This window comes from Thalassophryne amazonica, chromosome 12 (assembly GCF_902500255.1).
Source record: "Thalassophryne amazonica chromosome 12, fThaAma1.1, whole genome shotgun sequence".
NCBI lineage: Eukaryota > Metazoa > Chordata > Actinopteri > Batrachoidiformes > Batrachoididae > Thalassophryne > Thalassophryne amazonica.
In genome coordinates, this window is record NC_047114.1 from 64,757,122 (window position 1) to 64,783,290 (window position 26,169).

The 26,169-nt window shown below is 45.3% G+C and overlaps 1 protein-coding gene across 1 annotated transcript in view; it reads right to left on the minus strand.

Annotated features, from left to right (window-relative positions):
• Positions 1-1,941: 1,941 nt before the first annotated feature.
• Positions 1,942-26,169, minus strand: part of LOC117521258 — a 39,924-nt gene continuing 15,696 nt past the window's right edge. Inside the window, exons 13-21 of the mRNA XM_034182588.1 lie at positions 25,931-26,016; positions 24,889-25,094; positions 24,649-24,763; positions 6,404-6,586; positions 5,996-6,057; positions 5,760-5,906; positions 4,165-4,309; positions 3,858-4,029; positions 1,942-2,224 (exon numbers count right to left, since the gene is read on the minus strand). Coding sequence (XP_034038479.1) covers positions 2,054-2,224; positions 3,858-4,029; positions 4,165-4,309; positions 5,760-5,906; positions 5,996-6,057; positions 6,404-6,586; positions 24,649-24,763; positions 24,889-25,094; positions 25,931-26,016 — 1,287 coding nt within the window. The 3' untranslated portion in view covers positions 1,942-2,053. The remainder of the gene's footprint in view (positions 2,225-3,857; positions 4,030-4,164; positions 4,310-5,759; positions 5,907-5,995; positions 6,058-6,403; positions 6,587-24,648; positions 24,764-24,888; positions 25,095-25,930; positions 26,017-26,169) is intronic.

Sequence of the window (26,169 nt, forward strand, 5' to 3'; positions counted from 1 at the left end):
TGGTCCAGAGTTTAGACACAGCTGACTGTGAACAACCAACATCTTTTGCAACATTGCGTGATGATTTACCCTCTTTTAAGAGTTTGATAATCCTCTCCTTTGTTTCAATTGACATCTCTCGTGTTGGAGCCATGATTCATGTCAGTCCACTTGGTGCAACAGCTCTCCAACGTGTGATCACTCCTTTTTAGATGCAGACTAACGAGCAGATCTGATTTGATGCAGGTGTTAGTTTTGGGGATGAAAATTTACAGGGTGATTCCATAATTTATTCCTCAGAATTGAGTGAGACCATATTTTTTTCCCTCTGCTTGGTCTAAAAAAATAATCGTTACTGACTGCCACAATTTTTTTTTCTTTATTTCTTATAGTGTTTCTTAAAGCCAGAAAGTTGCCATTTTAAATGACTTTAGTTTTGTGTCATGTCTGTGATCTGCTTTTTTCTACAAAACTAAACAACTGAATGAACATCCTCCGAGGCCGGTGATTCCATAATTATTGCCAGGGGTTGTAGTCTCCCAGTTCCTGCTGCTGAAAAACATCCCCACAGCATGATGCTGCCACCATCATGCTTCACTGTAGGATGGTGCCTGGTTTCCTCAAAACATGATGCGTGACATTCATGCCAAAGAGTTTAATCTTTGTCTCATCAGACCAGAGAATTTTGTTTCTCATGGTCTGAGAGTCCTTCTGGTGCCTTTTGGCAAACTCCAGGTGGGCTGCCATGTGCCTTTTACTAAGGAGTGGCTTCCGACTGGCCACTCTATCATACACACCTGATTGATGGATTGCTGCAGAGATGGTTGTCCTTCTGGAAGGTTCTCTCTCCACAGAGGAATGCTGGAGCTCTGACAGAGTGACCATCAGATTCTTGGTCACCTCGCTGCCTAAGGCCCTTCTCCCCCAGTCGCTCAGTTCAGACAGGCGGCCAGCTCTAGGAATAGTCCTGGAGGATCCAAACTTCTTCCATTTATGGATGATGGAGGCCATTTTGCTTGTTGGGACCTTCAAAACAGCATAAATGTTTCTGTACCCTTCCCCAGATTTGTGCCTCAAGATAATCCTGTCTCTGAGGTCTACAGATAATTTCTTTGACTTCATGCTTGGTTTGTGCTCTGACATACACTGTCAACTGTGGGACCTTATATGTAGACAGGTGTGTACCTTTCCAAATCATGTCCAATCAACTGAATTTACCCCAGGTGGACTCCAATTAAGCTGAAGAAACATCTCAAGGATGATCAGTGGAAACATGATGTACCTGGCTTCATGGCAAAAACGATGAATACTTATGTACATGTGACTTCTTAGTTATTTTTTAAATCTCAAAAACATTTTCCGCATTATGGGGTGTTGTGTGTAGAATTCTAAGGACAAAAAAATTTATTTCATCCATTATGGAATAAGGCTGTAACAAAAAATGTGGAAAAAGTTCTGTGAATACTTTCTGGATGCACTGTACAATAATCACAGCAGATCGGGGCCTCACTATTGTATTGGAAAAACACTATAATGATCTGATTTTTCCATTGATTTAATACTACAGTGGACATATCGAATTGATGTTTATTACAGGTTTTGTAACACATTTCAGCACTTCACTGGTGAATCATGGGACAGTTTTATTGTGAACTGAAAACACACAATGTCAGACAATATGTATAGTAATAATAATTGCAATTTTCTACACACTGATTTCATAAAGGATTTTCCACACTGGTGAGAAAAAACGTGAGTCACAAGATAATAAAAGAAACAGGTGGACTGACATCAAATTATATGAAAAATAAATAAATAAATAATTGCGCCATCAGAAAATATATTAATATTGGTTTTGCAATTCAAAAGCTTTACTTCCTGCACAAGTCTTAATCTTTAGTTTTTTTTACAGTTTTGAGGGTCAATACAAAAAACTAACGAATCACAGATTGATTTCAACATCAGTTATATGTATGAATGTATGTTACTGTTGAAGTGTGCTGTTGTTCTGCAGACTGCAGGCATCATGCATCACAGCAGGTTGACATTCAGGTTGAACGCTGATCAGTGGGTGTTAAACAGTGTGGTTTTTCCTGCCCACTAGTGGCTGCATGTTGTGGGGTTTCTTGGGCACTTTTGTTCTGTCCAGATCAGCTGACAGTCTCATCACCATGCAGTCAGTGGCTCTCTTCAAGCTGTGGGCCATCTCAATGGCCCGATCTAGAGTCCTGTTCAGTTCTTCCTCCTTGAGAAAATGTCACAACTTTCCAATGAGATGTGCAAGAGTACATTACACAGCAAATTCTAAAGAAATGTTACTATTATTCAGGTTGTGTAGTGTGGATGCTTCATTTGAATTAAAAACAAATAATGTCAATTTATTTGTCATTTACTTTTATGTAGGTCTAGGTCAAGGGGTGATGCACTTTTTTCCAGAGCAGAAGTTCCCGGTTCAAGGCTTTGTCCATGCAATTTGGAGTTGCACTATGAAGGGCATCCAGTGTAAAACTTGTGCCAAATCAACATGCAGAGCCGCCTTGGATCTGCTGTGGTGACCCCGAGTGAAACAACAGAGAAGCTGAAGTGACTTACTTCCTTTTATGTAGGTCTACATATGTTTTAGGATAGACTTTAATGAAATACATCACATTTGAAATAATTAACATACTTGAAACACACAAAATATATCTGTACGTTTTTTAAATTAACATTTGTAAGTTTCTAATTTGATGTTTTACTAACCATTAAAAAATAATAATAATAAAAAAATTTACACAAAAGCGGGGTGCTTAAAACTTTAAAATTACTCAGTACAGGTCCCAGTTATCTTTTCATCAGTTTTGTGAAAATCAGCTCATCTTTCAGTCATCCTGTTTGATGTATGAGAAGCTGCGTTTACACATAACGACGGCACATCACAAATGCAACGAAGTATACATTCTTGGCCGCTGATCACGAATGTGGTGATTTGAGGCAGAGGCGTCAATTGTCCTCAGGAACTGCTGCAACCTGTTACCACGTGTTATGATTAATGGCACGTGTTGCTGAAGAATTATCAGGAACCATTACGCACTGTCAAGAATAATGTTCCGCGTTGTTGCGCGCTGTTGTGCATTGTTAAGTTCTGTCATGTTGTGAATGAGGTGAACTGTCTCCATACACACACCCATATTCATTCAACTGTCAGTTGCTGAACAATTCAGATCACTCCAGTTTGCTCCTCAACAGCTACAGCAGAAGAACTTTGTGATTGCATGCTTAGTTGGGCTCTGTGCCATGGAGTGGCACAGAGAGGAGGAGGAGATGGAGAGAGCCAAATATGTGGCTCCACGCGGCTCTCATCTTGCTCGTTTTCCCAAACATCAGGCACATGCAGCAGGTGAAACACCTGCAGGAGCGCACTGAGAAGCATTGGAACGAGACTTTTAGCTGACTTGGTGTCACTGCCCTTCAGCATACTGCAGCAATGAAACTGAATGCGGTGCAGCAGGGTTTAATTGTGCGCACGTCAGAGAAGAACGCTGTCACGCTCCATTAAGGATCACCACTAATCAAGACAGATCAATACGCTCAGTTGCGACCTCCACAACAAGAGGCGAAATGAGGTGCATGACATTCGTGGAAGATTTTTTTTGACAGTCAAAAACATGCTCCACGAAAATCACGAATATCACACACCAACACGCACTATTAAGAAACCTATTCAGATATGTTAAGTCACATTAAGAATGTCAGGAATGTGCCAAGAATGACGCAAATATGACATTCGTAACGCGTCTTGCCTATGTGTAAATGCAGCATAAGGACTGAACTGTGTATGTCACAGAAAACCTGACACATGGGCATATGCAGCAGCACTGCCTGTGGAAGCCACTCACCTTACATTTCTGGCTGTGTCTTCCTGTCCTTCTACCAGCCTTGCAGGCCACAGAGCCCGGGGATTGTGTTCCCTGCACGTCCACGCTGCCGGGAAGAAGTGTTGTGTTCAACTTGGTGCAGCGCCTCTGCTGATGTGATGCAGACTGCAGCAGTGGCTCCTTCGCTTTAAAGCTGGGTTTGTGTGAGAACATGCATTGAGAACAGTTGTTACACTTTAAAGGCACATCATTTATCAAGTGTGTGTGTAAGGGTGGTGATAAATATGTGCATGCTATTGCTGCGTCTGTGTTACAGACATCTGGCTACCTAGCAGACAGGCTGCAGGGGGAGCCACAGTACAGCTGCAGGAGGGAGTTCTGGAGAGATGGAGAGGACGGAAGAAGTCTTGTCTCCTTGGAGTAAAAGTTGTCCACTGCTGCCGTGGTCATGGAAACGCAGGAAAGAATGTGTCATGAACCTGAATAATACAAACTCCTTATTTTATTATATCATTATGTCTAACAGTAGTGTGGCTGTGATTTTCAATTGGGAGTACAATGATGACGATGATAATAAGAATTCATCGTAATTTTTATGGAGAGTACACACCCAGAACATGGTCAGCAACCAATTGGAAATTCAGCTGAAATCTGACTGTTTCCCCAACTGCAGTAAACCCAAAATATTTTAATTTAATGTATTAAAGTTGTAGATGTTCAACGACCGCCACCAGTGCTGTTGCCCAACAGGGTGTCAGCAGAAATATTTTGAGGAGCTCATGAATGAAGAAAATGAAAGAGAGAAAAAGCTGGATGATCTGAACAGACTAAATGAATAAATTGCAAGACATTAGTAAGAATGAAGTGAAGAGGATGAAGAGTGGAAAGGCAGTTGTACAAAGATCGTGTGACAGCGATGAGATGCGGAGTAGGAATGACAGATTCATTCAAGGTGGAGGTGAGATTACACCAAGGATCAGTTCTGAGTCCTTTCTTGTTCACAGTGGTGATGGACAGGTTGGTGGATGACATCAGACAGGAGTCTCCATGGACTGTGGTGTTTGATGACATTGTGATGTGTAGTGAGAGTAGAGAGCAGGCTGAGTCTGGCCTTGAGAGGTGGAGATACGCTGAAAGTCAGTTGGAGCAAGACTGAGTACATGTGTGTGAATGAGTGGGAGCCCAGTGGAATAGTGTGGTTACAAAGAGTAGAAGTGGTGAAAGTAGGTGAGTTTAAATATCTGGGGTCAACTGTCCAAAGTAATGGAAAGTGTGGTAGAGAGGTGAAGCAGAGAGTACAGGCAGGGTGGAGTGGATGGAGAAAGGTGGCAGGAGTGATTTGTGACTGAAGAATATCTGCAAGAGTGAAGGGGAAAGTTTACAAGACAGTAGTGAGATAGGTGGCAGAGCTGAAGATGTTGCAATTCTCTTTGGGACAGATGAACTTAGACAGGATTAGGAATGAACATATCAGAGGGACAGCTCAGGTGGGACAGTTTGGAGACAAAGCCAGAATGGCGAGGTTGAGATGTTGTGGACATGTGCAGAGGAGGGATGCAGGGTATATAGGGAGAAGGATGCCGAGGATGCAGTCACCAGGCGGGAGGAGAAGAGGGAGGCCAAAGAAGAGGTTTATGGATGTGCTGAGGGAGGACATGCAGGTGGTTGGTGTGACAGAAGAAGATACAGAGGACAGGGTGAGATGGAAACGACTGATCTGCTGTGGCGACCCCTAAAGGGAGCAGCTGAAAGACGTTCTAGATGTTCAACAAAAACATCAGTATGTGGTGTCTACTTATCATAAAATGTATTTAAATTGGACACTAACTGTCTATGAACTACATACTATCCAGTGTGGACATAATATCCCTATGTAAGTATAAAATAAAACCTACATTTGGTAATAATACTCCATTCTCTGACCTCTGCCTGAGTTCAGTGACCTCTGAAGGTTATCAAACGACTCTGGTTCAGAGCAACATAAAGTGCCACTGCTTCTCCTGCCCCCTCCAGGTGGACTGTATAACTGCAGCATTATCTCCGAGCAGCTGGTGTCAGACCTCTGTGGCCCTGGAGAGAAAATTAAGAAATGATTGCACTCAGATGTAATAACAGCGATGCATACAAAAGAGGACTGTTTGTCTGTGCTTCTTGTGTACCTTTGCTCTTGCTGTGGTCCATGTCTGAAGAGATCCAGTCCTCCATTCCTGCCAGAGTGGCACTGAAATGGCCCACAGTCTATATGTTAATCAATGGCTTCCACACACTAAAGGTTGGCTGGTGTAATTAGAGATTAACCTGGTTCATAAGTGTGGCTTGCAAACATTATTGCTCATATAACACAAACATATTCATACTTGAGCTGTCCAACAACTGAACCGATGAGCTTTACCGTAAAACGCTATGGTTTGACGTAGGATTTAATAGCCTCTATCATAAGAGTAGGAAAAAGCTTTACTGACTGTTAAAAACAGTTTTATAATGTACCTAATAAAATGGCAGAGTAAACTCTTAACAGCACTTTTTATCTTTCGATGTGGAAGCACTCAGTGAAGTTTGATCACTACCTGTTAGAGGTAGATCTGTGGTGGATTCTGTTTCTGGTTTTGGACCTCCGTTCCCGGCGATCTTGTCTGAATTTGGCGGTGAGGTAATCCATTTTCTGTGAGAGGTGTGGCAGCTGGATTAGGCTTTCCGCCAGGTTCTTCTTCAGCCTGCACACCTCTAACTGCAATGCCAGGATAGTCTCACTGGTCACATGTGAACAAAAACATTCATCTTTATAGTAGTAGGCCGGCAAAAATTAATGATTTGTCAGCAATTACACTTGTCTGTGTGGAAAAAAAGAGATACTTGTCTCTCTCTTTTTTTAACAAAAGCTCTGAAAATATATATATTATTTTATCCAATTTAGTATGTGAACAGTGAACATCCTACCAGTTTTGGTCCTCCTCATAGATTACAGACCTTTCCTGGATTTTGAAGGTATCAGTAAAAGACATTGTCGTCCGCCTATTTCTCATATGTTTTGTAAAAGTTAAGAACACTTCTAAATCTAAAAACATTGTTTTTAACTAGATAACACCTCTGAAGTGATTTACAAGACGTCTTACAGATGTAAGCGTGCACACCCCATGTACGCAAGGTCAAAGGTAACTTCCTATAATTCCTAAACCTCATGCATGCACACATACATGTGCGCTTCCTCCTGCAGACAGCGTTCACAAGAAAATACAGTATTTGTTGTGGAATTCCCCCCAAGGTAAATATGTTCTCCTCATAAAATGAGCTGTAATTTTGCATCACATTTCAAAATGGCCGACCCTATTCGCACGGCAGCCGTGTCCATAACTCTCATTTCACTATTCGTACGGCAAGACTCTGCTGGCAAAACTTGGAACTACTTGTATAAACAAACATACTGCATCCTTTAATATTTGTCCGATTTTGATTTTTTTTTTTTTTTGAAGCTGAAGATGTCTTCTGTATAGTACACTAATCGATTTCATCATACATACAACGAAAAGAGCGTGGCTCAGCGTCAAAGCGAAAATGTCACACTTCTTGCCGGGCAAATAGTGGAATGAGAGTTATGGACACAACCGTCGTGCAAATAGCCAGTTCCTTTCAAAATTAAACCAACATTATAATGCTTGGATTTCAGTAGAAACTAAATTTTGTCAGTTCTGTGAAATTTGAAAGGCCATACAGCTTTAAGGCCCCTTCACACATAGTGCGGATATGTACAACTCCAGGGCGACACCCGCAGGAGCAGCTGGTATAAGCACACCATGAAACATCACGCCGATGGCAGGCGTGCACGATGCTAGTGTGACGGTTAGTGCACGCGGGAATATGGTGCCACCAGCTGCACGATGTGGTTACACATTGTGCAGCTGTGATGTGATGAAAAAAATACTGTAAATAGCAAATAAAAAAAATACATGCTGCGACTGTATGCTGCAGTGTTCAGTACCTGTCCTGTGACAGGTGCTGAACACTGCCTTATATCAGGAAGCACATGGACGTATTTAAAAAAAATTTAAATGACACACCATATAAAAACATTGCACTGTATTAAATCCCTCTCATCAAGTGGGAAATATAAATATGATCCATCTGTTCCTCTGTAGATGATCCATGGTCACTGACGTACAGTCATGAAATCACATGAATGAGAAGCAGTTCGCTCATCTCATTCATGTCTACATCTGCTGGCGCATGTCCTGCCAGCCTGTGTGCGTCTTGCCGATACGCATGTCTTGTGGACGACGCTCTGCAGGACACCGCGTCATGTGGAAAAGAGCTCACGTGGGTGACGTGACAATCAGATTGCCTGCTTCTGATGGTCCGTTTCAACCTGGGGATAGCCTGTCCATGTGCGCACCGTGCACGTGCGCACTCACTTGCTGTAGCCCGTTGCCATAGTGATGTATGTTTTTATTTTGTCCACTTGATAACAACAAACAGACACACGCGCGTCACAGTGGTCAGTTGGTAGTCCATGTCCGTCCAAACACAGTACTGTTCAGCTGGGATGTCCAGATTGACAGATCTCCACGGCGTACTACCACACCTCCTGTCAGTTCAGCGCACACACCAATGCCACACTTGTGGGGCACTTAGACAAATTTCACTGTGAGTACAACAGTGATTGTCTGTACAGTGTTGTCGTGCCAAGAGTGCGAATGGCCACACATTTTCTAAGTGCCATGCGAGCAGTGTTAGATGTTCGTCACCTGGAATTTGGCCGACACCTGCTGTGAGGTGTTCGCAAAGAGCACACTCTGTCTTTCAGCCACTGGTGTGCGCAAATAGTTGTAGCAACAGGTGTACGAGGCGCTGGATGCAGCTACAAAATTACATGGTTTGCATACGATTCCTGCTTCATGCGCACTTAATGCGCAATTCAACCAAATTCGCACTATGTGTGAAGGGGCCCTTAAGAATGTGTGCCTATTGTGGTGATGGAAACAAGATGACAGACATACAGTAATTATGCTAATCTGAATGACAACTGACACAAATCATTCCAACAGCCATAGGAACGTTTAATAAATTGCTTCATATTCAAAAATTTGTTATGACTGACACATATATGACATTTATGGATATGATCAATGAGGTACCAATTTACCACGACTATGTTTTTATCATGTTCCTAAATTGCCTAAAACTTTGCAGGGCATTACACAATTCAAGCATCTCTTGTTAAAAAGTAGCTCAGTGAACAAGGAGCTGAGCAACCAATATGTAGACCTGGGTTCCAATCCCACTCAGGTGACTGTGTCCTTAGACAAGACAATTAATCTGCATTGTTGTATTCCACCCAGCTGAAAATGCAGAGGTGGTTCTAGTTTGTATGATGTCCTGGGCCAGGCTCGGACTGATAATCTGTGATTTTGGGCATTTGCCCGGTGAGCTGCTGCACGTTTAGACGTGCGTGGGCCGGCCCTCCCATATTTATAGAGATTGTGGAAATATAGTGTTGTCGAACCGTGCGCTGCTGTCAACACGAGGAAAGTCCGTGATCAGTGAAGCTACAGCATTTAATCGGCGCAGCTGCAGAGCCACTTACTGAATTTGTGTCAAAATAAAAGTTCTGTAGTGTTTCATACACGGCGCAGTCTTATTCGAGGCTTCAGTTTTGTTTCCGTTTGATCACACAACGGAGACTTACATCGAGCACAATGATTGACATGACCAACAGCCAATGACAATGGAGAAGCATACAGGGTGGCCCATCAGATTGCAGGAAGAGCAGGCGGCCGCTCCCGCCCCTGTGAATGGATTGAGTCCTCGGCGCCTGGACTTCTCTCCGCTCTTCTACTGATACAAGGTTGGAATCGTTTCTTTTATCTTAATTAACTGTGCTTTACTTTTGTTAATCTTTAAATGCAATAGCTACAGACTTCAGCTCCTTAATTTGCTGCTGTGTGAATCCTAGCAGTGGTTACACATTACCCCCCCTCTCTCTCTCTCTCTCTCTCACTCACACACACACTTTGGAGACACAAAAACTTTTTTCCGCTTGTGTGCATTTGGTTCCGTTTTGTCAGACCCGGCGCCAGAAAAAAAATATATATTAAGGGGGCGATGAGTTTATCACAGGGGGCGGGGTCGCCCCCCCCCCAAAAAAAAAATAGTAAAAAAAAAAAAAGCTCCTGGAAAGCTCGTGTATTTACGCTGCACCGTTGTAAGAGACTGACTAAGAGTGAAGAGTGATGACAGTATTTTTTTAAATTATTATTTGAACGTATAGACGCTCGGTCAAGTGATCTCCTGCATACCACAGAGCTGGTGTTCTGTTGAGATGAGGTGTGCCAACTTTCGACACTCTGAGCTGTGATGTACCTTGGCATTGTCCAATAGGAACGACGCGTCGGGCCAAAGCACGGAAGACTCGTGGCAGAAATCACTGATCTCTACAAAATGGATTGGACCAATCCGATTGGTGCAGAAACCACTGATCTGTACAAAACATTAACGTGTGACAGGACTGCTCATTTATAGAGCAGTTTTCTGAAGAAAAATCATTGGAAATGTTTTTTTGTTGTTGTTACCTCAAAATTTCTGATTACTGTTAAAAAAAGTTTAGAACACTTGTAATAAAAATAGGTAAATAAATCAATAAATGGTTCTTTAGAAACCTTTCATCTGTATTAAAACCACCTGTTATGTCAGATTAGATCATTTCTTGTTTAACATAAGGAACCTCAGACATTTATTTTTAGACAAATAAAATAACATGGAAACTTGTATATTTTTTGAAGTCTGGTAGATTATTTATATCTTATTTCAACCAGAAAAATAAACACTAAATAAATACAAGTGTTTATTATAAATGCAAAAGGAAATAATTTAACAATGACTGCAGTGTGATTGTAAAGTAGGATTTCTGTGACATAAACCTCATGATGTTTTATATATATATATATATATATATATATATATATATATATATATATATATATATATATATATATATATATTGTTGTGTGGGCCGCTGAAGAGGAGGTACTGCTGGCCCACCACCAGAGGGCGCCCTGCCTGAAGTGCGGGCTTCAGGCACGAGAGGGCGCAGCCACCTCGCAGGAGCAGCCAGGAGTGACAGCTGTCACTCATCACCCTTACCAGCCATCACTCATCACCACTCATCATCATCAACCATCCCATAAAAGCCAGACAACATCTCCACCTCACTGCCGAGATATTGTCTACCTATAGGTAAACTCTCAGCCGTTGTTGTTCTGTTAAAGAAAACACGTAATTCTCTGAGTTGTTGCAGGAGTTCCTGAGGAGCCTACTGATAGCGGGACGCTAAGTTTGGGGAAACGTGATGAGTGACGCACGTCAAACTAAGTAGCCCTCAGTCTCTTACTGTGTTGGAGGTGGAGGTGTCGTGCCCACCTGGAGAGAAATAGTTCTGTGTGCTGACTGTTTACTGGGTGTGTCTTCACACACTCACCTCAAGCTGCTTTCTCTGTATCCTGCCAGCAGTACCAGATCTGGCAGCTGAAGACGGTGGCCACCTGGGGGACTCAGGACGTGGCGTCTCCAGTGTGTTTCCAGATCCGGTGGCAGTGGAAATTGTGTCTGGTTCTGTCTGTATTCCGTTGTGCACATTTACAACAGTAAATTGTTATTTATTGGCTCATCCATTGTCCGGTTCCTTTACGCCCCCTGTTGTGGGTCCGTGTCCCTACACTTTCCCAACAGGATATCTCGGCCAGCGTCATGGATTCTGAGGGGCAGCAACCATCTGTTGAACAGCTAATGGAAGAGCAGGGTGCACAGGCATCAGCGGGAGGCGTGGTCGGTGAGTTGCAGCAAATCCTCACCGCCTTCACTGCTCGGTTGGATCTTATGACCGAGCAGAACATTATTCTCAATCGCAGGATGGAGGCTCTCACCGCACAGGTGGAAGCGCGCGCACAGGGCACTGCTGCAACTCCTCCTCCTGCTGTCCTGGTGCCGAATATAGACGTTCCAATGGTCGTTCAACGAACCCCCCCACTATCCCCTGAAGCATACATAATTCCCCCGGAACCGTACGGAGGCTGTGTCGAGACGTGCGCAGACTTCTTAATGCAGTGTTTGCTCGTCTTTGCACAGCGTCCGGTGATGTACGCGTCTGACTCCAGCCGGGTGGCTTATGTGGTTAATCTGCTTCGAGGTGAGGCACGCGCCTGGGCTATGGCGCTTTGGGAGCAAAATTCACGGCTCCTAACCACGTATACTGGGTCCCTCTCTATATATATTATTTTATCCAATTTAGTATGTGAACAGTGAACATCCTACCAGTTTTGGTCCTCCTCATAGATTACAGACCTTTCCTGGATTTTGAAGGTATCAGTAAAAGACATTGTCGTCCGCCTATTTCTCATATGTTTTGTAAAAGTTAAGAACACTTCTAAATCTAAAAACATTGTTTTTAACTAGATAACACCTCTGAAGTGATTTACAAGACGTCTTACAGATGTAAGCGTGCACACCCCATGTACGCAAGGTCAAAGGTAACTTCCTATAATTCCTAAACCTCATGCATGCACACATACATGTGCGCTTCCTCCTGCAGACAGCGTTCACAAGAAAATACAGTATTTGTTGTGGAATTCCCCCCAAGGTAAATATGTTCTCCTCATAAAATGAGCTGTAATTTTGCATCACATTTCAAAATGGCCGACCCTATTCGCACGGCAGCCGTGTCCATAACTCTCATTTCACTATTCGTACGGCAAGACTCTGCTGGCAAAACTTGGAACTACTTGTATAAACAAACATACTGCATCCTTTAATATTTGTCCGATTTTGATTTTTTTTTTTTTTTGAAGCTGAAGATGTCTTCTGTATAGTACACTAATCGATTTCATCATACATACAACGAAAAGAGCGTGGCTCAGCGTCAAAGCGAAAATGTCACACTTCTTGCCGGGCAAATAGTGGAATGAGAGTTATGGACACAACCGTCGTGCAAATAGCCAGTTCCTTTCAAAATTAAACCAACATTATAATGCTTGGATTTCAGTAGAAACTAAATTTTGTCAGTTCTGTGAAATTTGAAAGGCCATACAGCTTTAAGGCCCCTTCACACATAGTGCGGATATGTACAACTCCAGGGCGACACCCGCAGGAGCAGCTGGTATAAGCACACCATGAAACATCACGCCGATGGCAGGCGTGCACGATGCTAGTGTGACGGTTAGTGCACGCGGGAATATGGTGCCACCAGCTGCACGATGTGGTTACACATTGTGCAGCTGTGATGTGATGAAAAAAATACTGTAAATAGCAAATAAAAAAAATACATGCTGCGACTGTATGCTGCAGTGTTCAGTACCTGTCCTGTGACAGGTGCTGAACACTGCCTTATATCAGGAAGCACATGGACGTATTTAAAAAAAATTAAAATGACACACCATATAAAAACATTGCACTGTATTAAATCCCTCTCATCAAGTGGGAAATATAAATATGATCCATCTGTTCCTCTGTAGATGATCCATGGTCACTGACGTACAGTCATGAAATCACATGAATGAGAAGCAGTTCGCTCATCTCATTCATGTCTACATCTGCTGGCGCATGTCCTGCCAGCCTGTGTGCGTCTTGCCGATACGCATGTCTTGTGGACGACGCTCTGCAGGACACCGCGTCATGTGGAAAAGAGCTCACGTGGGTGACGTGACAATCAGATCGCCTGCTTCTGATGGTCCGTTTCAACCTGGGGATAGCCTGTCCATGTGCGCACCGTGCACGTGCGCACTCACTTGCTGTAGCCCGTTGCCATAGTGATGTATGTTTTTATTTTGTCCACTTGATAACAACAAACAGACACACGCGCGTCACAGTGGTCAGTTGTTAGTCCATGTCCGTCCAAACACAGTACTGTTCAGCTGGGATGTCCAGATTGACAGATCTCCACGGCGTACTACCACACCTCCTGTCAGTTCAGCGCACACACCAATGCCACACTTGTGGGGCACTTAGACAAATTTCACTGTGAGTACAACAGTGATTGTCTGTACAGTGTTGTCGTGCCAAGAGTGCGAATGGCCACACATTTTCTAAGTGCCATGCGAGCAGTGTTAGATGTTCGTCACCTGGAATTTGGCCGACACCTGCTGTGAGGTGTTCGCAAAGAGCACACTCTGTCTTTCAGCCACTGGTGTGCGCAAATAGTTGTAGCAACAGGTGTACGAGGCGCTGGATGCAGCTACAAAATTACATGGTTTGCATACGATTCCTGCTTCATGCGCACTTAATGCGCAATTCAACCAAATTCGCACTATGTGTGAAGGGGCCCTTAAGAATGTGTGCCTATTGTGGTGATGGAAACAAGATGACAGACATACAGTAATTATGCTAATCTGAATGACAACTGACACAAATCATTCCAACAGCCATAGGAACGTTTAATAAATTGCTTCATATTCAAAAATTTGTTATGACTGACACATATATGACATTTATGGATATGATCAATGAGGTACCAATTTACCACGACTATGTTTTTATCATGTTCCTAAATTGCCTAAAACTTTGCAGGGCATTACACAATTCAAGCATCTCTTGTTAAAAAGTAGCTCAGTGAACAAGGAGCTGAGCAACCAATATGTAGACCTGGGTTCCAATCCCACTCAGGTGACTGTGTCCTTAGACAAGACAATTAATCTGCATTGTTGTATTCCACCCAGCTGAAAATGCAGAGGTGGTTCTAGTTTGTATGATGTCCTGGGCCAGGCTCGGACTGATAATCTGTGATTTTGGGCATTTGCCCGGTGAGCTGCTGCACGTTTAGACGTGCGTGGGCCGGCCCTCCCATATTTATAGAGATTGTGGAAATATAGTGTTGTCGAACCATGCGCTGCTGTCAACACGAGGAAAGTCCGTGATCGGTGAAGCTACAGCATTTAATCGGCGCAGCTGCAGAGCCACTTACTGAATTTGTGTCAAAATAAAAGTTCTGTAGTGTTTCATACACGGCGCAGTCTTATTCGAGGCTTCAGTTTTGTTTCCGTTTGATCACACAACGGAGACTTACATCGAGCACAATGATTGACATGACCAACAGCCAATGACAATGGAGAAGCATACAGGGTGGCCCATCAGATTGCAGGAAGAGCAGGCGGCCGCTCCCGCCCCTGTGAATGGATTGAGTCCTCGGCGCCTGGACTTCTCTCCGCTCTTCTACTGATACAAGGTTGGAATCGTTTCTTTTATCTTAATTAACTGTGCTTTACTTTTGTTAATCTTTAAATGCAATAGCTACAGACTTCAGCTCCTTAATTTGCTGCTGTGTGAATCCTAGCAGTGGTTACACATTACCCCCCCTCTCTCTCTCTCTCTCTCTCACTCACACACACACTTTGGAGACACAAAAACTTTTTTCCGCTTGTGTGCATTTGGTTCCGTTTTGTCAGACCCGGCGCCAGAAAAAAAATATATATTAAGGGGGCGATGAGTTTATCACAGGGGGCGGGGTCGCCCCCCCCCCCCCAAAAAAAAATAGTAAAAAAAAAAAAAGCTCCTGGAAAGCTCGTGTATTTACGCTGCACCGTTGTAAGAGACTGACTAAGAGTGAAGAGTGATGACAGTATTTTTTTAAATTATTATTTGAACGTATAGACGCTCGGTCAAGTGATCTCCTGCATACCACAGAGCTGGTGTTCTGTTGAGATGAGGTGTGCCAACTTTCGACACTCTGAGCTGTGATGTACCTTGGCATTGTCCAATAGGAACGACGCGTCGGGCCAAAGCACGGAAGACTCGTGGCAGAAATCACTGATCTCTACAAAATGGATTGGACCAATCCGATTGGTGCAGAAACCACTGATCTGTACAAAACATTAACGTGTGACAGGACTGCTCATTTATAGAGCAGTTTTCTGAAGAAAAATCATTGGAAATGTTTTTTTGTTGTTGTTACCTCAAAATTTCTGATTACTGTTAAAAAAAGTTTAGAACACTTGTAATAAAAATAGGTAAATAAATCAATAAATGGTTCTTTAGAAACCTTTCATCTGTATTAAAACCACCTGTTATGTCAGATTAGATCATTTCTTGTTTAACATAAGGAACCTCAGACATTTATTTTTAGACAAATAAAATAACATGGAAACTTGTATATTTTTTGAAGTCTGGTAGATTATTTATATCTTATTTCAACCAGAAAAATAAACACTAAATAAATACAAGTGTTTATTATAAATGCAAAAGGAAATAATTTAACAATGACTGCAGTGTGATTGTAAAGTAGGATTTCTGTGACATAAACCTCATGATGTTTTATATATATATATATATATATATATATATATATATATATATATATATATATATATATATATATATATATATATATATATATATATATATATATATATATATATATATATATATATATATTGTTGTGTGGGCCGCTGAAGAGGAGGTACTGCTGGCCCACCACCAGAGGGCGCCCTGCCTGAAGTGCGGGCTTCAGGCACGAGAGGGCGCAGCCACCTCGCAGGAGCAGCCAGGAGTGACAGCTGTCACTCATCACCCTTACCAGCCATCACTCATCACCACTCATCATCATCAACCATCCCATAAAAGCCAGACAACATCTCCACCTCACTGCCGAGATATTGTCTACCTATAGGTAAACTCTCAGCCGTTGTTGTTCTGTTAAAGAAAACACGTAATTCTCTGAGTTGTTGCAGGAGTTCCTGAGGAGCCTACTGATAGCGGGACGCTAAGTTTGGGGAAACGTGATGAGTGACGCACGTCAAACTAAGTAGCCCTCAGTCTCTTACTGTGTTGGAGGTGGAGGTGTCGTGCCCACCTGGAGAGAAATAGTTCTGTGTGCTGACTGTTTACTGGGTGTGTCTTCACACACTCACCTCAAGCTGCTTTCTCTGTATCCTGCCAGCAGTACCAGATCTGGCAGCTGAAGACGGTGGCCACCTGGGGGACTCAGGACGTGGCGTCTCCAGTGTGTTTCCAGATCCGGTGGCAGTGGAAATTGTGTCTGGTTCTGTCTGTATTCCGTTGTGCACATTTACAACAGTAAATTGTTATTTATTGGCTCATCCATTGTCCGGTTCCTTTACGCCCCCTGTTGTGGGTCCGTGTCCCTACACTTTCCCAACAGGATATCTCGGCCAGCGTCATGGATTCTGAGGGGCAGCAACCATCTGTTGAACAGCTAATGGAAGAGCAGGGTGCACAGGCATCAGCGGGAGGCGTGGTCGGTGAGTTGCAGCAAATGCTCACCGCCTTCACTGCTCGGTTGGATCTTATGACTGAGCAGAACATTATTCTCAATCGCAGGATGGAGGCTCTCACCGCACAGGTGGAAGCGCGCGCACAGGGCACTGCTGCAACTCCTCCTCCTGCTGTCCTGGTGCCGAATATAGACGTTCCAATGGTCGTTCAACGAACCCCCCCACTATCCCCTGAAGCATACATAATTCCCCCGGAACCGTACGGAGGCTGTGTCGAGACGTGCGCAGACTTCTTAATGCAGTGTTTGCTCGTCTTTGCACAGCGTCCGGTGATGTACGCGTCTGACTCCAGCCGGGTGGCTTATGTGGTTAATCTGCTTCGAGGTGAGGCACGCGCCTGGGCTATGGCGCTTTGGGAGCAAAATTCACGGCTCCTAACCACGTATACTGGGTCCCTCTCCCTTCCGGTTCCGAAAAGGTTCCGCCCTCCCCACGCTCTACAGCCACAGCGCTCCGTGTGGCAACAGCTCCCCCTGCTGACGAAGCTATGGACACCAGCAGGGCCAAATTAAGATCATCTAACAGACAGAGGAGACTGGCCCGCGGGGAGTGCTTTATCTGCGGCTCTAGCGAGCACCAGCAGAGAGACTGCCCGAAGCGGTTAAACACCAACGCCCGCCCTTAGAAACTGGGCTAAGGGTGGGCCAAAACATTCACGTGGGACACATCCGCATTTCTGCACGTCTCCCAGTCACGATCCTGTGCGGGGATCTAACCCTTCAAGCCCCAGCACTGGTGGACACCGGGTCTGAAGGGAATCTGCTGGACAGCAGATGGGCAAGGGAGGTAGGGCTCCCTCTAGTGGCGCTTCCTTCCCCATTGAAGGTGCGAGCATTAGATGGCACCCTTCTCCCTTTAATCACACACAAGACACTGCCAGTAACTCTTGAATGAATGAATGGATTTATTCGGCACACACACAAATCCGAAAGAACAGAAACATACCAATAATATGAATGTTATATAAACAAGCCTGTGAGTCCGAAAGGGTGTGGGCAGAAGCAAAGCTTATCAACGCCCACCCCTGCTAGAATGAGTCCAACAATTATAACAGTCATAACAACATATACACACACTACATATCAACACAGACAATACACTTCAATATTCAATTACATTTCAATTCATGTATAAGTATGTTATGTATAAAGCGCCAAATCACAACAAACTTGGCCCAAGTCACTCCATATTAACCCTGCCGACCCCCAGAGCAAGCACTAGGCAACTGTGGTGAGGAAAATCTCCCTCTTAGGAAGAAACCTCAAGCAGACCAGGCTCTAGGGGGTGACCCTCTGCTTGGGCCGTGCATATATACCTGTATACGTACATACATACACACACATTATATACATATATACACTTATACACACACATATACACACTCACATATATACCTATATACATACCCACTAACACATAAACAAATATACAATACATATATATACACATACATACATTCATACCTACACATACACATACATACCCCTACACTTATATACATATATATACACGCACACGTATACATACATATACACACACATGTATACATATATACACATACATACTACATATATGCATATACATATATACACACACATATACAAGTACATATACATACATATTGACTGATTGATCATTTATTTTGAGTTTTACAAAATAAGCATTTCTTTGATTTCTTTGAGCATTTCTGGTAGTGTCAGGAAATCATCGGGAGGAGATGGAGTTCTATGTGACTCCTTCTACCTCCCGCGTGATTTTGGGCTTCCCATGGATGGTAAAACACAATCCCCGGATTGGCCGTTTGGGGTTGTGGCTCAGTGGAGTGAAACCTGCCACCGGGAGTGTTTAGGATCCTCGGTTCCCCCCGGTTTGACTGCTAATGAGGAGGTTAAAGTCCCCCCCAATCTGACGGCGGTGCCTGAGGAGTACCACGATCTTGCGGAGGTTTTCAGCAAAGATCTGGCACTCACGCTTCCCCCGCACCGTCCATATGATTGCGCCATAGATTTGATCCCGGGCGTTGAGTACCCGTCCAGTCGACTGTACAACCTCTCACGTCCTGAGCGCGAATCTATGGAGACCTACATCCGGGACTCGTTAGCTGCCGGGCTGATCCAAAACTCCACCTCCCCGATGGGTGCTGGTTTCTTTTTTGTGGGCAAGAAAGACGGCGGACTCCATCCATGCATTGACTATAGGGGGCTGAACGAAATTACAGTTCGCAATCTATACCCGTTGCCCCTGTTAGAGTGTGTTCACGCCCCTGCATGGTGCCAAAATCTTCACCAAACTGGATCTGAGAAATGCTTATCACCTGGTTCGGATCCGGAAGGAAGATGAATGGAAGACGGCATTTAACACCCCGTTAGGTCACTTCGAGTACCTGGTCATGCCGTTCGGCCTCACTAACGCCCCCGCGATGTTCCAGGCATTGGTAAATGACGTCTTGCGGTACTTCCTGCACCGATTCGTCTTCGTATACCTAGACGATATACTCATCTTTTCCCCGGATTCTGAGACTCATGTTAAGCATGTACGTCAGGTCCTGCAGCGGTTGTTGGAGAACCGGCTGTTTGTGAAGGGCGAGAAGTGCGAGTTCCACCACACTTCTTTGTCCTTCCTGGGGTTTATAATCTCCTTCAACTCCGTCGCCCCTGATCCGAAGGTTGCGGCTGTGAGAGACTGGCCCCAACCTGCAAGCCGTAGGAAGCTGCAAAAGTTCCTCGGCTTTGCAAATTTCTACAGGAGGTTCATTAAGGGCTATAGTCAGGTAGTTAGCCCCCTGACAGCCCTGACCTCCTCCAAAGTCCCCTTCACTTGGTCGGATCTGTGCGAAGCCGCGTTTAGGGAGTTGAAACGTCGGTTTTCGACTGCACCAGTCCTGGTGCAGCCCGATCCTAGCCGCCAGTTTGTGGTTGAAGTGGACGCCTCCGACTCAGGGATAGGAGCCGTGTTGTCCCAGAGCGGAGAGTCCGACAAGGTCCTTCACCCTTGTGCCTATTTTTCATGCAGGTTGACCCCGGTGGAACGGAACTATGACGTGGGCAATCGGGAACTCCTCGCGGTGAAAGAGGCTCTTGAGGAGTGGAGACATTTGTTCGAGGGAGCTGCGGCACCATTTACGGTTTTCACGGACCATCGGAACCTGGAGTACATCAGGACCGTCAAGCGGGTGAACCCCAGGCAAGCCCGCTGGTCACTATTCTTTGGGCGTTTTGACTTCCGGATCACCTATTGTCCCGGGACCAAGAACCAACGATCTGACGCCCTGTCCCGGGTTCATGAAGAGGAGGTCAAGACCGAGCTGCCGGATCCACCGGAGCCCATTATTCCCGAGTCCACTATCGTGGCCACCCTCACCTGGGACGTAGAGAAGACCGTCCGGGAGGCCCTGGCACGGAGCCCGGACCCGGGAAATGGCCCAAAGAACTGTCTCTACGTCCCACCGGAAGCCAGACCAGCTGTCCTGGACTTCTGTCACGGTTCCAAGCTCTCCTGCCACCCAGGGGTGCGAAGAACCGTGGCAGTGGTCCGGCAGCGCTTCTGGTGGGCGTCCATGGAGGCCGACGTCCGGGAATATATCCAGGCCTGTACCACCTGCGCCATGCGTTCAGGTGACCCTGAACCATCCCTTATTTATGCTGCTATAGACTTAGACTGCTGGGGGGTTCCCATAATGCATTGAGTGTTTCTTTCTCTTTTTGCTCTGTATGCACCACTCTGCATTTAATCATTAGTGATTGATCTCTGCTCCCCTCCACAGCATGTCTTTTTCCCGGTTCTCTCCCTCAGCCCCAACCAGTCCCAGCAGAAGACTGCCCCTCCCTGAGCCTGGTTCTGCTGGAGGTTTCTTCCTGTTAAAAGGGAGTTTTTCCTTCCCACTGTTGCCAAGTGCTTGCTCACAGGGGGTCGTTTTGACCGTTGGGGTTTTTCCGTAATTATTGTATGGCTTTGCCTTACAATATAAAGCGCCTTGGGGCAACTGTTTGTTGTGATTTGGCGCTATATAAATAAAATTGATTTGATTTGAATTGATGGGCAAGGCAGACCATTCTAAGATGCAAGGACTTCTGCAACCACTGCCGGTGCCTCATCGCCCCTGGTCCCACATCGGCCTGGATTTTGTCACGGGCCTCACGCCGTCCCAGGGCATGACAACCATCTTTACGATAGTGGACCGATTCTCCAAGGCGGCCCACTTCGTGGCCCTCCTGAAGCTCCCAACGGCCCAGGAGACAGCAGACCACCTGATCCACCATGTCGTACGTCTGCATGGGATACCAACAGACATTGTCTCAGATCATGGTCCCCAATTCTCCTCTCAAGTCTGGAGGAGTTTCTGCAGAGAACTGGGGGCCTCCGTGAGCCTCTTGTCCGGGTATCACCCACAGACGAACAGACAGGCAGAACGGGCCAACCAGGAGTTGGAGCAGGCCCTACGCTGTGTGACATCTGCACACCCGACGGCCTGGAGTGAACATCTGGCCTGGATCGTGTATGCGCATAATAGTCATGTATCCTCCGCCACCGGCCTCTCCCCGTTTGAGGTGTGTTTGGGGTACCAGCCCCCATTGTTCCCTGTGGTGGAGGGAGAGGTCGGTGTGCCCTCGGTCCAGGCCCACCTGCGACGTTGCCGTCGGGTGTGGCGCACCGCCTGTTCTGCCTTGCTGAAGGCACGGACAAGGGCTAAAGCCCATGCAGACCGCCGGCGTTCCCCGGCCCCTGCAGGAGGTGTGGTTGTCAACAAAGGACATCTCCCTACAAGTGGACTCCCCCAAGTTGAAGGAATGGTTCATCGGCCCCTTCAAAATCATCAAAGTCCTCAGTCCGGCCGCAGTGAAGCTCCAACTCCCAGCTTCACTGCGGATCCACCCGGTTTTTCACGTGTCCAGGATCAAACCACACCACACCTCACCCCTCTGTGCTCCCAGACCAGTGCCGCCTCCTGCCCGGATCATCGATGGGGAGCCGGCTTGGACTGTGCGCCGGCTCCTGGACGTCCGTTGGAAGGACCAGGGGTTCCAGTACTTGGTGGACTGGGAGGGGTATGGCCCTGAGGAATGCTCCTGGGTGAAGAGGAGCTTCATCCTGGACCCGGCCCTCCTGGCTGACTTCTACACTCGACACCCCGACAAGCCGGGTCGGGCGCCAGGAGGCACCCGTTGAGGGGGGGGGGGGGGTCCTGTTGTGTGGGCCGCTGAAGAGGAGGTACTGCTGGCCCACCACCAGAGGGTGCCCTGCCTGAAGTGCGGGCTTCAGGCACGAGAGGGCGCAGCCACCTCGCAGGAGCAGCCGGGAGTGACAGCTGTCACTCATCACCCTTACCAGCTGTCACTCATCACCACTCATCATCATCAACCATCCCATAAAAGCCAGACAACATCTCCACCTCACTGCCGAGATATCGTCTACCTATAGGTAAACTCTCAGCCGTTGTTGTTCTGTTAAAGAAAACACGTAATTCTCTGAGTTGTTGCAGGAGTTCCTGAGGAGCCTACTGATAGCGGGACGCTAAGTTTAGGGAAACGTGACGAGTGACGCATGTCAAACTAAGTAGCCCTCAGTCTCTTACTGTGTTGGAGGTGGAGGTGTCGTGCCCACCTGGAGAGAAATAGTTCTGTGTGCTGACTGTTTACTGGGTGTGTCTTCACACACTCACCTCAAGCTGTTTTCTCTGTATCCTGCCAGCAGTACCAGATCCGGCAGCTGAAGACGGTGGCCACCTGGGGACTCAGGACTTGGCGTCTCCAGTGTGTTTCCAGATCCGGTGGCAGTGGAAATCATGTGGGGTCCGGCTCTTCTCTGGACGGTGCTCTCCTATCCTCGAGCCTGCCCACACGTCACCTTCGTGTAATTGTCTGTAATCCAAAGTCTGGTTCTGTCTGTATTCCGTTGTGCACATTTACAACAGTAAATTGTTATTTATTGGCTCATCCATTGTCCGGTTCCTTTATGCCCCCTGTTGTGGGTCCGTGTCCCTACACTTTCCCAACATATATAGTCATTTAAACTTGTAATTTCGTCAAAATATGTAACTGCCTTTAATGTTATCAGGACGCCCCCTCGTGGCGCCGGGTCCGCGTTTTGTACTATGATCAAGGTGAAATGACAGTGAAAGTGTGTGTTTAGGTGTGTGTTCATGGTGTATAGTATTTGTTCATTGGGGGTTCGGAATGGACGGGTGGGTGTGCGTGTTTGGGGGTGGATTCGTCGGGCCAATAGTGGGCTGGTCCAGAGGAAAAATGCCAGGGCCGAAATTTGTTCCCAGTCCGACCCTGTCCTGGGCGTACACCCCCTTCAGCTTCCCACACACACACATACAGTCCCCTCCAAAAGTATTGGAACAGCAAAGCCAATTCCTTTGTTTTTGTTGTGCACTGAACACATTTGGGTTTACGATCAAAAGATGAATATGAGACACAAGTTCAGAATTTCAGCTTTTACTTCCTGGTATTTACATATAGATGTGTTAAACAATTCAGGACATACCACACTTTGAACCCACCCATTTTTCAAGTGAACAAAACTATTGGAACATGTTACTGACATGTTTGTTGTTGCCCACGTGTTGCCTTTTAGGTTGATTGCTCAAACATTAAATAGTTCTGCATGACTAGTGTATATTTTAGCCTTGGGTTTAACCTATAAAGACTGCATTTCTTGTTAAAGAGGATAAACCAACAAGAAGACAACAGAGCTGTCTCTGGGAGAAAAGCAAGCCATTTTGAAGCTGAGGAAAGAAGGAAAATCGATCAAAGTCATCGGACAAACATTAGGGATAGCTAGCACAACAATTTAGAATGTCCTAAAAAGACGGAAACTACTGGTGTACTGAGCAACAGGCATCAAACAGGTCGGCCAAGGAAAACAGCAGTTGACAGGAAACCCCAAAAACATCAGTAAGTGACATCACCAATAACCTCCACAGTGCAGGGGTGAAGGTATCACGATCCACTGTTCGATAAAGACTCCAAGAGCAGAAATATAGAGGCCATACCACAAGCTGCAAACCACTCATCAGCTGTAAGTTTCAGAAAGCCAGATTAGAATTTGCAAAGAAGTACAGAGATGAGCCACTAAAGTTCTGGAACACAATCTTATGGAGTGATGAGACCAAGATTAATCTCTACCAAAGTGATGGAAAGGCCAAAGTGTGGAGAAAGAAAGGAACTGCTTATGATCTGAAGCATAGAAGCTCATCTGTGAAGCATGATGGAGGTAATGTCATGGTTTGGGCTTGCATGACTGCTTCTGGAACAAGCTCATTAATATTTATTGATGATGTAATTGATAGGAGCAGCAGAAGTGTACATAAATATTTTGTCTGCCAATTTAAGATCAAGCTCTCCCAGGGTGTAAATGGGTACCAGCCTTTCCTGTGGCAGTAACCTGAGTCACACTGGCGTCCCATCCAGGAGGACATCTAGACTCTCATATGCTTCAACAGGACCTATAAAGGACTTACTTCTTGTTAAAAAGCAATCACAATTGTTATTTACAAACCTGCAGCCACATACAGAACAACCTGTGTGTTGTGCACTGACCTGTGACAAGAGCAGGGGTAGAGATGACTTTGTCTTTGTACGGCATCCATGGTGGTGCTGAGTATGGGTTCAGAAAGGTTGTGGTGGAGCTGAGCTGGCAGAATGGGATCAGGTCCTGTTGGGTAAAAAGTAGACAAGTATCATTTCAATCAAGCCAAACGTCAACATGCTGAAAGAAAAGAGAAGTCCTTTGTGTCGATGAAGAATAGCATAGTGGTTACTGGAGAACAGATGTCTCACCCTGCAGCCTGACTGATGGCTGTTTTGTGGTGCTTTCTACCCACAGCTCCACTGCAGTTGCTGCTTCACAGGACTGTGTCTGGACAGTTGTCTGTGGGCTGGTCCTCTTCTGGCTGGTCATGGTGGATATCTGGATGGCTGTCTGCAGGTTGGAGTAAGAGCCCTCACTGTCTGAGCTACTTAAAGCATAGTTCTGGGGCTGACCGCTGTGGACAGGAAAACCAATTCCACATTAGCCTGAGTCTACAGTACCCTCCCCATTACAAGGTGTGGCAGCAAACTTGTGGTTTGTGCAGACTTCTTAATAATCTTAATTTTTTTGCTGCTCCCATTAATCAGCTATTTCAGCCTGTCGTCTGCATCTTCTTCTGTCACACTAGCCAAATGCATGTCCTCCCTTAGCACATCCATAAACCTCCTTTTTGGCCTCCGTCTTGCTCCTCGTGCCTGGTGGCTCCATCCTCGGCATCTTTCTCCCAATACTAGCTTCCCTCCTCTGCACATGTCCAACCATCTCTCTCACTTTGTCTCCAAACCATCCAACCTCTACTGTCACTCTGATATGTTCATGCTTAATCCTGTCCATTCACATCACTCGCAAGGAAAATGTAGAATTTTCAACTCTTGCCACCTCGAGCTCTGCATCCTGTTTATGTTTGCACCATGGCCTTTAAGCTGTACAAACACAGCTGGGCTCACTACTGTCTTGTAAACTTTGCCTTTCACTATTGCAGACATCCTTCAATTACAAATCTCTCCACCACTCTACCCTGCATACAGAAGAATTTTTCCATTCAGTCATAGAATTGTGGGACTTCAACACTGTTTAACATGAAACTCACATGCAACTTTAAAAGGGAAGCTAAAGGTTATTTTGCACAGTATAACTTTTTAAACATTAAATATTAGGTACTTTGATTTTTAAACAGATAACCAAGATGCTATTACTCCAAATTTAAATATTCATATGTGCACAATGACAATTTCAGAAACACTTTAATGTTTACTGTTGCTAGTACATGATAGAGAAATAATTCTGTACCTTTTTGTGAACAGAAACGGCCCCACAGCTGGTTGCCTCAAGTAGGTGCTCTCAAACCCACTGTCTGTCTCTGGCATCACAGTTGTCTACACTCCAGGAAAGACATGATGGGTAATAGTTAATGACAATAAAGAACATCTCTGCAAAGCTATTAAAATCATAAAAATGCACATCAGCTTACATGATCCAAGAACGGGAGTTGCAAACAATATTCCACTTTTTATGTGGTATATCAATAG